At 43.1% G+C, this 13082-nt stretch overlaps 1 protein-coding gene across 1 annotated transcript in view; it reads left to right on the forward strand.

Annotated features, from left to right (window-relative positions):
- Positions 1 to 13082, forward strand: part of LOC133866887 (sphingoid long-chain bases kinase 1) — a 37077-nt gene that overhangs the window by 12246 nt on the left and 11749 nt on the right. Inside the window, exon 6 of the mRNA XM_062303543.1 lies at positions 7203 to 7349. Within this exon, the coding sequence (XP_062159527.1) occupies positions 7203 to 7349 (147 nt within the window). The remainder of the gene's footprint in view (positions 1 to 7202; positions 7350 to 13082) is intronic.

Here is a 13082-nt window from a genome sequence, read left to right on the forward strand (position 1 = left end):
TAGCCGAAACCCCAAGAGGACCTCCAAACTTCCCAAACTGAGGACCCCCACCAAAAATCCTTACCAAGGCAGGGGCATCCGAATGCATCATTGCCTGCCGAAGGACAGAACCTGAAGGAGTACCAGAAGCAACGCTGCCTACAGAAGGACGCCCAAACTCTGCATGCTCAACACCGCCAGACGAGGCACCATGCTTACCAAACTGATAGTCCTCAAAACTCAACCTTACCAAGACAGAGCCAGCCGACGGAACTGCCTGCCGAAGGATGAGCCCTGAACCGGAAGAACATAAGTCCACAGAAGACCGCACCCTAGAAGGAAAATCACTCAGAAGCATCGGAGGAAGCAACACCGGCGCCGGCAGGGGCGGAAGAACGGCCTGCTTGACGGACTCGACCACAGGAACGAGCTGCCGATCACTAAATCCACCCCCGAAAGGTGACAGACGCAGATCCACCCCAAAATCTGTCACAGACGTCACCTCCGGCCGAATAGCGCTCCCAAGGACCTCCGTCAGACGTAGAAGACTTCCCGGACCCGATCCTCGCCCCGAAAGCGCACCAGAACTCGAAGACAGCTTATGGCCCGAAATCGCGTCCAACTTGGCATTAGGCTTAATCACTTTAGCCCTTGCCCGAATCCCTTTAAAAACAGACTTAACCCTCTTTAGCACCCGACCCGCCACAAAGCCCACCCTTCGTTTAAACCCAAACACAGACTTAAGGCCCAACTGTTTCGAAAAACCACAAGCCCAAACCAGCACCTTGGAGAAGCGACCCAGAATTTCGAAAAACTTCTCGAACACTCCAAACACGCCACCCCCTTGCATCGAAACGTCGCCCTCAGCAGTTGAATCCCTAGACACGCCATCCGATCTACAGACACTACCTCGAGACCTGATACGATCAACTGCACGATGGTCCATACCCGAGGGACCAACCGCTTGCTTCTCCAGAGCGTAGCAATCAATTGCTTGACGGACCACCTCCACCTCAATACCCAGCGGCTGCGTCCACTCCAACCTGCACCAGGCCGGCAAAGGCCAAGCGCCAACAATCTTTGTCGCAACCCTAGTTCTTGAGTCTTGAGCCGGAACCCGACAACCCAAGGCAAAGATGGTTGCTGAAGAACTCACCACCTCCGCAAACGAAGGACGTCCTGTACCTTTCCCCAGCTTAACTCCCGACAAAGAACCACGAGAGGGAGGCAGACCGCCAGAAGACGAAGACCCAACTGTGGTTCCCAAAAAATCCAAAATTTTGCTCAGCTCCCCAGAAACACGGCTCCACCCTTGCCCGTCCCGACCTTCAGGAAAGAGAATACGCCCTCTCCGGCCTCCGTCGTAAACAGCTACCTCCAAGAACCGCTCAAACCTGTTTTCACCTCTCTGAGTGATGGTCACCTTAGACCCCTCCCTAAAGGATTTAACAAAATCCTCGATCCCAGGATTACCCAAAACTTCTTCCACCCTTGACAGAACCCAAGCAGTGCAACTCAACCCGAAAACAGCAGAACCTAAAAACCTTTTCCTCTTTTCCTCCACCCGAAGCTTAGCAGACCCTGCTTCCACCGAGAATTAGAAGGACTTCGCTTCCACAAAGAACCGGTTCTCCATCAAGCCCAAACCTGCTCCCCTACAGGGAACGCATCCCTTCAATTGAACTCAAAAAAAAAAAAAGTGTTTTCGGTGTACTTTTTTTGTGTTGGTGAATGGCTCTCTGTTCGGTTTTTTCAAAACTCATGGCCGGAGCAAGGAAATCCTTTGTCTCTTTTGTTGTTTGTCATTGTTATGGAGGCGATAAGTAAAATGATCACCGCTACAGTGAATGAGGGGTTTTTATTTGGATTTTTCATGGGGTCTAGGAGTGGTGGTGGGCTTAACATTTCACATCTTCTATTTGCTGATGACACTTTGATATTTTGTAGGCAAACCCCGATCACTTATGTCATTTGTGATGCTTTCTTATGTTTTGAGGCAGTCTCAGGTTTGAAGATTAACTTGGCTAAATCGGAATTGGGCCTTGTTGGTAATGTCCATAATGTAGAAGATTTGGTGTGCATTCTGGGATGCATGATGTCTTCCTTGCCTATGAAGTATCTTAGTCTACCCTTGGGAGCTTCTTATAAGGCTAAATCTATTTGGGATGGCATTATTGAGAAGAGTGTTGTATGGCTGGTTGGAAGTGGTTGTACTTGTCTAAGGGTGGTAGGTTTACATTGATTAAGAGCACCCTCTAAATTGCTTACTTATTTTTTGTCTCTTTTCCCCCTCTCGTCGGGCATTTCCAATCGTATATAGAAGCATTAGCGGGATTTCTTTTGGGATGATATCGGCGAAAAGATCAAATTTTATTTGGTCGGTTGGACCAAGGTTCGTTCTCTGAATTCTGAGGGTGGTTGGGGTTCGAAATTTACTCGTTTAACCGAGCTCTCTTGGGGAAGTAGTTATGATGCTATGCTATTGAGAGAGAGGCTATGTTGAGAGGTAGTGAATTTTAAATATAGCAGCTTGTGGGATGGGTGGAATGAGGTTAATGGGTTTGCATGGGGTTGATATGATGTGTGGTGTGGGGATCATGCCCATAGGGTAACTCATCCGGAGTTATTCGTTATTTACATGCCTTAAGGATGCTTCTGTGGCAGATCACTTATAGCTTTCTAGTGACTCTCATTAGTGGAATGATAGTTTTATTAGAGCGGCGCATGACGGGGAAGTGAATTTCTTTCCCTCGTTCTTCAATTTGCGTATTCCATCAAGCTGAAACAGGGTGTAGAAGACAAGTTTTTTTGGACCCCTTCCAAGAGAGGGTTGGTTGAGGTCAGATTATTCTATAATGTCCTTATCCCCCATTACAATGCCCCCACACTTTTACAAATGAATGATTGTATTAATTTTAGCGGAGTAAGGTTACTGTCCGTCGAATATGTGATCGTCCTCTGGGTCAGCCGCTTGGGTTCCGGCTGTTTGCTGAGATGGAGATTAGTTTTACCGTGGAGTCGAAGACATTTGTCTTCTCGGTTCTGGATGGGGCGTCGAAGATGAGGGTGGGGGAGAAGAGAAAAAGTTTCTCCGGCGTAATTTTCATCAGTCCTTCGTGCTCTGAGTGGTTGGCTTCGACGTTGGAGTCACTTGTGGGTGTTCCGGAAGATCAAGCTTTCATCAAATCTTTCAGGGAAGGTTCGAGAGTTCTGATAGCTCGGAGAGGGTGTAACCAAGCCGGCCGTTTCTTAGAAGCAGCTTCTTTCGGGATGGGTGGTCGGAAAGGGTTTATCCTGATTCCTGAGGGACGTAGAGGGTGGGGATGGATCAAATTCTCCGAAGAGCTGAGGAAGTCCGCTGCTCTTTTCTCTGCTTCTGTGGGTGGGGAGAATGGGACCTTGCATGAACTGGCGGAGAATAAGGGGAAGGGAGTTGAGGTTTGGCCGGGTTTGGGTACCTTTTCGAAGGGGCCCTCCTTTGTGGAGGTGTTGAAGGCAGGCTCGGTCGGTGTCGTGAAGAAGGGGCCTATCATGGGGGGTAATTCTTCCGGGAGTAAGGTCGCGCCAGTGGTTCACTGTGAGCCTGATCTTCTTCCGGCGGCGAGGGTGCTAGATGCAGATCTGAGGACGGCGGTGGACTGTTCTACTTTGGAGCCGTTCGATCCTTTGGGTAAGGACCAGCATCGCCGTCCACTGGGTAAGTCTTATCGTCCACGTGCGAGTTTGAAATTTGAAATCTCTAAGTTGCGCACGTGGAGTAAGCGGGTCATAGGGTCCAACATGGCTTTGGGCCGGGCTGTTAACAAGCTTCTGGGTCGTCTTGCAAGGAATGGACTGTATCGGAATGGTTTGCGCTTGGGATGCCTCATGCCAAAACCTAGTTCTTCACGGTCGTCGTTGCCGGAGACGACTTCGGTGGATTCTTCTGGGCTGTGCAATGGCGTTTCGTCGGAGATGGTGGTTCCCAGTGGGGACCTTTTGAGCGGAGACTGTTCTGAGCCGGCCACTGCGTTCGTCTTTCCACTGCCGAGTGCGGATTTGCCGTCGCCGGCGACCGCTGTTCCTCCGGTGTCGTCTGGGTCTTTGAGTGGTGAAAAATCATCTGGTTTTCCTTCCCTCTCAGGAGCCAATGAGCTGGGGAAGAAACTTAGATCTCCCTCTTCCCCCTTCTTGCTAAGCTGTCCTTTTAAGTATTACTACAGGAGGGCTAGGGAGATCAGGGCAGGGCAGAAAGTGGTATGGAATGATGGGTTGTTAGATGATTCTTTGGTAGCCTCAAAGCATTCCGCAGATCCTATTCCTTTTAAGGAAACGGGTGGAGAGTCTCGTGCGAAAAAGAAGAACCAGATCACAGCTAATCAGGGGCTTTTTAAGAAGGGTTTCCTCAATTTACCCCCGATTGCTTCTGTCCCTCATGTTTTGCCGTGTGAGGTGAAGGACGTTGGGGCGGTTGGTCTCTCCTCTCCTTTGAGTGGATGCATCGTTTCATGTTCCATTGAAGGAAATGGTATTTCTCAATCTCAGAGGTGGCCCATCGATTCTGATCATAACGGGGAGATTGTAGTTTGGGAGGAGGAGGAAGAAGATTTGGGATGGCTTGCCTTTGGATTGGGCACTGGAAGGGGCTTTTGGGGAGGAGGCCTTGGCAATTAGGGATTCCATGGAAGAAGAGTTTCAGCGGGAGAAAATGATTGCGCGCCAAAAGACTAAAGGAAAAAGGGAACTTCTTAATTTGCAGAGTTCCATCAACTATGGTGACGCGAACTATCCCTCTAGGCGTAGGATTGCCGGTCGGAGGATTTGTCAGGGTTCGAACATGGGTTCGGAGTTGGTTTCGGTCCCAGATCCCGTTCTTGTCACCGATTCTTCTCATTTTCCTCTCCCGATTTCTTCTTTGGCTTCCTCAGAGGCTGGTCGGAAGCATTCTGTTTTTGAGGACTTAGGGAGTGGGTCGGAGAATTCTGCCGTGGGTCCACAAGTTTCCATTGAGATGGGCTTGTCGGAAGGGAGGAAGCCAAAGCCGGTGGTGGGTCAAGGAAAACAACTCCAGCCTTTATCTCCTATGGAGTTGTCTATGGCATGCTCTTTGTTTTTCGGGGAGAAAGATGAAAAATCTATGGCTGTACTCTCTGCCCTTGACGAGGAACATACGCGACGGGATATGATTGAAGATTGTGAGCTTTAGGGGCTTAGGGGTTTAGGGGATTAGGGTTGGGCGGTTTCGTGGACTGTTTTTAATGGGGGCTGTTCCTATTTTGGGTTTTGGGGCTCTCGAGGGTTTTGGGTGGTGTTTGGGTTATGGGGTTTTTGAGGGTCTTGTTGGGTTCTGCTTTATGGGTTAGCTGGGCTCTTCCTTTGTATACTCCTTGTGTACTAAGGGGCGCCTTACGCTTTTTTAATGAAATTTCTACTTACTTATAAAAAAAAAAAAATAACTTAAGAAAACGGAATCTCATAGTGCAACGATGTGGAAGATGAAATCGTCGTGCTTAATGGAGCCAATGGGTCGTATTGGGTGGGGCTCTGGAAATTTATTGGGAGTGGCTGGGAAGAGTTTTCTTAGTTTTACTAGATTTGAGGTGGGGAACGGCTCCAAGGTTAGTTTTTGGCATGGCATATGGTGTGGGTGCAACCCCTTAAGGGAGCGTATCCAAAGTTGTTTAGCATTGTCTGCCTTAGGGATGCATCCGTGGTATATCATCTTCGATTCTCTAATGGCTCTCCTTAGTGGGCTAATCAGAAGGAAAAGTTCTATTCTCCTTTCCCCCTTGTGGATCGTCTTGCGATCATCTGACGTCATCTGGCGATACCAAGACTGCCCCAATTCCTCTTCCTGCTTGGTTCATGGCTCCGTCAAAGTAGAACATCCATGGCCTCAGCCAGGTCCGCTTATGGAGAATGAGAAGATTCATCATCTCCAAAATTGCATAGGAGAAAGATTAAGTGAAAGAGAAATTTTGCTAGAGAGGCGCATGATTGGGAGATGGAAATCTTTACTTCGTTCTTCGATCAGCTGTATTCCATTAGATTGAGACATGATAGTGCAGACAAGTTTTATGGAATCCATTCCAATAGAGAGGGTTTGAGGTTAGAACGTTCTATAATGTCTTAATCTCCCATGATAGCACTCATTTCCCTTGGAGGTGTATTTGGCGGAGTAAGGCCTCTTTGAGAGTGGCTTTCTTCGCTTGGTCGACCACTTTAGGTAAGATCCTCACTTTGAATAACTTAAGGAAGCGGCATATCATTGTGGTTGATTGGTGTTGCTTGTGTAAGAAGAGTGAAGAAACTGTTGACCATCTTTTACTCCATTACGAGTTAGCTAGTGCCTTATGGAACTCTATCTTCAGCTTAGCTTGGATCATGCCACATCAAGTGAAAAATCTCTTTGCTTTTTGGAGAGGAAAGTTTGGTAGCCCTCAAAGTGAAGTTGTTTGGAAGATGCTTCCACTCTACTTGATATGGTGTATTTGGAGAAAAAGAAATGACTGAAGCTTTGAAGATAGAGAGAGGACGGTGGCGGTGTTAAAGGCCTTCTTCTTCAATTCCCTTTTCCAATGGAGAACTACCTATGATTATTTTCGTATTTGTAGTTTCCATGACTTTTATTTTCTTTTTAAATCTTTTATCTTTTTCTGGTTAGATGTTTCTTTTGTATACGTCATCTGTACTCGGGTGCGCCCTTTTGTTTTTAAAGAAACGATCCAAGTTTTTAAGATTGTGAGAGGATGATGGTGGAGTTAAAGTTCTTCTAAACTCTTTACTGTCAGCTGCTTATGATTGTTTACATATTTCTTGATTTTCTTGATCTTGGGTTGTGCCCTTTCGCTCTTAATAAATTTCAATTACTTACTAAAAACAAAAAGTTGGATCTTATTGTTCCGAGCCTTGATGGATTGAAATAGAATAGCCTATAATACAATATACTTTTGCATTCTTCCTAGTGCTTAAGACCGCGCAATAGTTTTTGTCTTTGTTTCTATCTGAGAAATTTAAGCATCTATTTCTCCTAGTTTCATAATGTTAATATTCACATAAAGGGGTCCTAAAGTCAATGTTTTTCTAGACAAAATTGTCATTTGCGGCGAAGTATTTTGTGTCAAGGACCCCTTATTTTTCATGTGTACATGCTCTTAAAAAATTTGTCACGCATATCAGGGTGCTAGTCCTTTATACTTTACTAGTTTAGATACCATGTCCATACTTCTGCCTTTATTATGCAGGTTCTAAACGGTCTACTCAGTAGGGACAACCAGAAAGAGGGAATTTCTATCCCAATTGGAATTATACCTGCTGGTTCCGATAATTCATTAGTTTGGACTGTTCTTGGAGTCAGAGATCCTGTTTCTGCTGCTATGGCTATTGTGAAGGTAACTCTCTTTTTTTGAACAGTTTATATTTAGAACTTGCTGGTTATTATATTACAGATTAATACTTAATCATTTTCTTATGACAGATATGACAACCTGGCAATTCACTCTTATGCAATCCTCTTTAGTTATTCATTTGTCTGTTACTTTATAAGTATATTTATTCCCCTTTTGGTTGTCATTTGTCAAACAATGCCATTATAGTGATTCAAGTGACTGCTATTATCACCGTTTAAACTTTATTATTTTTTTTCTGTTTGGTTGATGAGTTACATATGCATCCAGTTGGTCTTTAACCCACAACTTCAACCTCCACCCTGTTCCTTCTTTTTTTTATTTATTTTTATGAATAACTCAGATCTTATTGAGAAAAAAAAAAAGGGTTAAACCCACGTACACGAAGAGTATACAATATGGACTCAACCCTATAAGCTGCTACAATGTAAAAAGCTAATCAAATCAACCAAATTTGTAGAGACAAAGTTAGGAACATTAACAAGAACCCAACCCAAGAGAGATCTCAAAAAGGAAGATTTTAGAAAGAACACATTTGTCTCACTATCCTCGAAAATACGACGATTCATTTCTCTCCAAATGCTCCATATTAAGAGGGCAGAAATAACTTTCCAGATAATTTCTTTGGGATGACCCCTCCCTTGTTCTTTCCAGCAATGAAGAAGTTCTTCGATGTTGTTAGGCATAACCCACGAGACTCCAAAAAGATTAAGGATCAATTGCCAAAGAGCCAAAGTATACTCGTAGAGGTGAGAAGGTGATTAGTCGTTTCCTCATTCTTTTTACACAGACAACACCAATTAGCTAAAGAGAAGCCCTTCTTTCTAAGAGTATCCACCGTGAGAATTCTATCAAGTGCTGCTGTCCACAAGAAGAAAGCAACGCAAGGAGGCGCCTTGACCTTCCAAATACTTCTCCAAGGGAAAGAACTGTGCTCACTTGACTGTAACAAAGTATAATAACTATTCACTGTAAATTTCTGGCTGCTAGGGGGAGTCCACAAGTTGTCCACTTCCCCTGGATGCGTTTTCGAGGAATATAAGAGACTAAAGAACGGGTCAAAAGATTCCAGTTCCCAATCATGTGCAGCCCTAACAAAACTAGGATTCCAATGGATAAAGGAACTGGACAGGTCTAAATAATTAGCCACAGAGGCCTCCTTGTTTCGAGCAATGGAATAGAGATCGGAAAAAGAATGCTTTAGTGGCTCTATTCCACACCATACATCATGCCAAAAACTAATGTGAGAACCATCACCAACCTTGTAGGATAGGAAATTGGAAAAAGAACCCCAACCATTTCTAATATTCTTCCAGGGGAGGAGGTCCCAATTGAGCTACAGCTCATTGGCATGGTTTTATCTTTGTTATCATCATCCAACATTTCATTGTCTGGGTCCTTCAATATTATTTATATGTTGCCCTCTCTTATTCGGGTAGGGATAGCCCTAATAAATGGAGAAACATGTTTTGACAAAATATTTTTAACAAACACCTAACTACACCTTTGCTAACACATGTTGAAAATAAAATACAAAGATAGAAAGAATCTAGGCGTCTGGGAAAGCCAAGACAGAAAGTATAACTTTGTTGGATTCTATAAATGCTTAGTTATCATCAGCCCAACCTGGAGAGTTTACACAATTAATGTAGTAGCAACCGATATAAACCATTGTTTGACACTCATTATTGACCATTCTGGATGGATAGTCAAATGTGAGAATGATGTCAGAGGGCAGTAGTATAGGTGTCAGATTTTTTCACCTCAAAGCAGCAATGCTATACAGCACAACTACATTGGATTTCTGAAAGATATATTTGGCTTAAATTTCCCAAAGTTGCAGATGGTCACTGTTGCCATCGATACTCTTATTTTTTTATTTTTTATAATTAATTGAATTATCATTAAAAAAGTGAAAGGCGCAATCCGGATACACAAGAAGTATACAAGGGAAATACCTAAGTAGGAGAAGAAAAGAGAACAAGAAAATCATGAAAGCTAAGTACAAATAGAGCTAAAAACGCAGCTGTTCAAGAATACAAAGTATTAAAAAATAAGGACATAAGCTCCACCAACGTCCTCACGGTCCTCGAAACATTTATCATTGCATTCCCTCCAGAGACACCACAAAAGACAAGAAGACACCATCTTCCAAATAGCAGCACTCTGAGAGCTACCACTTGTCCACCAACAAGCATACAAATCAACTACTCTTCTAGGCATAATTGATGTAATCAAATAATAAAAAGGAACAAAAGAAAATGGATAAGGGCTATTTCGAGAGAGCCGTGATCTCCAATGGCTACTTCAAGAGAGCCTTGATCTCCAAAACAACCAAAAAGGTCTAGGTTTTCATAATATTCAGCATGATATTTTATTGATCAGGGTTACACTTACATAGAAGACGGCTAGGTCATAAGACATAATCATTAGGTCTAGCCGTCATTACATCATGCAGGAAAATAACTAGGAAGGAAATAAACTAATAGAAAATACATTCCTTATTAGCTAAAACACTTAGGAAAATAATATATGGAGATTATACTCCTTATTCTCTGCTGTCTTGGGGATTCGGTACTGCCACGTGTGCTGCCACGTAAGCCCTAAAATTCTGAACGTATCATCCCTCTCCCCTAACATCTTCCTTGTCCCCAGGAAGAAATCAAGAATTTGAACTTGGGCCATGTCTTGATCTTCCCATGTAGCTTTTGCCTGGTCAAATTTCCTGAACACAAACCTTTGCACAGAGTCAGAAGATTCTTTTTGATATATCTCTGTAGCATTTGGGCCACGATCTCCAGATATGGCAGTTTGGTATGTGCAATCTCCTTGTTCAGTTTCTGCCCAAAGTAGCCACTTAATTCTACCACCAAACTCAAAAAGATCCAGCAAACCCGAAATCAGAAAAGCATAACCATCTAAAAACCCGGGCGCTTGAGATTGGCCATTCCTTATTGCTTCCTTTTTTAGAATTTCAATCTCGTCTAGGGGGACATCTGGGACCACAAGCCCTTGTATTCCAACGTCTTTTATAGTGAACATGAACTTTCCAACACCACGCTTGAGAATTGGATTATAACATGAAAATAGTGCAATTGGACAAGATAATTGCGGGATTACCTTGGCTTTCTTGTTTTTGGTTCGTGTCTCTTTCTTGTAGAACCAAACCCAAACAAAAGCTCTCTTCTTTATCTCTTTGGCACCACAATGAACACGAATGACTCCCAAAGACATGGAGGGGCGACGTGAGTTGATGACGGTGCGTTTGGAAGGTTGGGTATGATGCCTTATAAATTTACAGCCGAGGTGGGCTAATTTGCGGCTGGACGACAGCGGTTTGGTGGGACGCCGGTGTGGATGGATTTTTGTTTCTTCAATCGCTCTTTTCTTTCTCTCTTTTTTGTGACGATGGCAGCCGGTGAGGTGGGTGTTATGGGTGGGGCTTGGCTCGCCGGAGCGGTGCATGGTGGAGAAAAGCTTTCAATTCTTTTCTTGATCTCCTTCATCCGTTTGCTCGCTTCTTCTTTGTACGCTAGGAATTCTGACCGCATCTTGTCTAGCCTCGCTCGTTCCTCTTCATTCCAGAAAGACAGTGATGATGTGGATCGGAGATTGTTGTAGAAAACAATCAACCCTGGCTCTGATACCACTTGATGCAATCAAATAATAAAAATGAACAAAAGAAAATGGATAAAGGCTACTTCGAGAGAGCCGTGATCTCCAATAGCTACTTTAAGAGAGCCTTGATCTCCAAGACAACCAAAAAAGGTGTAGGTTTTCATAATATTCAGCATGATATTTTATTGATTAGGGTTACACTTGTATAGAAGACAGTTAGGTCTTAAGACATAACCATTAGGTCTAGCTGTCATTACATCATGCAGGAAAATAACTAGGAAAGAAATAAACTAATGGAAATACATTCCTTCTTAGCTAAAACACTTAGGGAAATAATAATGGAGATTATACTCCTTATTCTCTGCTGTCTTGGGGATTCGGTACTGCCACGTGTGCTGCCACATAAGCCCTAAAATTCTAAACGTATCACTAATCCAAGAAAGCCCAAAATGACTAAAAAATGCGCTCCATAATGCACAAGCTACCTTACAGTGGAGAAGAAGATCATAGACTCCCCGTCCTTTTTGCACATACAACACCAATCAACTACATGCCTCTTCCTTAGATTGTCTGATAAGAATCTTTTATAGGATTGTGGACCAAGCAAAAAAAGCCACTCTCAATGGAACCTTAGTCCGCCAAATACTCTTCCAAGGAAAATGAATGCCACCATTACAAACAAGGACCTTATAGAAAGAGCTAACAACGAACCCCTTTTTAGAGGGGATCCACCAAAGCTTGTTTTCACCTTCCCGTCTTTCTCTAACATAGTACAATAAATTAAACAATGAGGCGAAGACATCTACCTCCCAATCATGAGTCGCTCTAACAAAGCTTATGTTCTACTAATTAGAACCACTAGAAAGCTCCAAGTGAGCCGCTTCAAAAGCATCCTTAGCGCAAGCAATAGCAAAAAAATCTGGAAAAGCCTCCGTAAGGGCCTTGTTCCCCACACCACAAATCATGCTAGAAACTCACCTTGGCGCCGTCTCCCACCTTAAATCTAGTGCGACTTGCAAACGACCCCCAACCCCTCCTGATATTCTTTCATAACCCCACCCCATACGATACAAGTGGTTCATTAGAACACCACCCACCCCCACAAACTGCCAAATTTAGAGTCAACCACTACTCTCTACCATGCCTTTCTCTCATGCACGTTCTCTAATCAAGATTATCGATGGATGACCATCGATACTCTTGATTATAACATCAAAAATGTATAGGGGTCATTGGTATGGTCTGCAAAGGAGGTTATTAGCCAAAAACTACCAGTTTTTTTTTTTTAGGAAGAATAGCATAACTGGCAAGAATATGTACATACTTCTACAACTGAATCTAGAATTCACATTAAGATGGAGGAATATGATTGATTGATCAACGCTCTTGCATAAACATTTGGAGTTTCTAGGAACTACTAGAATTTTCTGGGAATATGCAGATACATGGTGATTCCTAATAGCACCATTTACTCAAGATTTCCAGAATTGCCACCTTGGTTAGATTCTTAGGATGTTTCTCTTTTGTCAATTAGTTTAGTGATTTCCTTTTTCCTTTTGCCCTTTCTAGTTAGGTTGTTCCTTTTGTATACTTCATGTGTACTGAGGGGCGCCTAACGCTTTCAATAAAATTGGTTTTATTACTTATAATATATAAAAAAAAAAAAAATTGGCACACTCAGTTTTGATTAGGAGATTCTTTTGTATACTTCTTGTGTACTAGAGTTGCGCCCCTATGTGCGTTTGAATGTGATTATATTGCTTATAAAAAAAAAAAAAATAAATAAAATAAAATCTTGCATGCTCAGTAAAAAAGAAAGATTTAATACTCTGGCAAATATTTGATCTGAAGGAGCTCTTTCCTGTTTCAGATGGACTCTTTCTACTTCATTTTTATTTCCTTATTTCAATAAAATTAGTATGTATGTCAGTGGGGGCAGTTTAGTCAAAAGATATATCATCATAATCAGCTCTATGGAAGCAGCCAAAATGGCTTTAGGAATAATCCCACCCTTATTATCACCAAATGCCGTGACTTATTTTTGGAATCCATCTATCTAGTTAAATCTATACTAGCCCTTCACTTCTCACCTCCATTTTT

Source organism: Alnus glutinosa, chromosome 4 (assembly GCF_958979055.1).
Source record: "Alnus glutinosa chromosome 4, dhAlnGlut1.1, whole genome shotgun sequence".
Taxonomy (NCBI): Eukaryota; Viridiplantae; Streptophyta; class Magnoliopsida; order Fagales; family Betulaceae; genus Alnus; species Alnus glutinosa.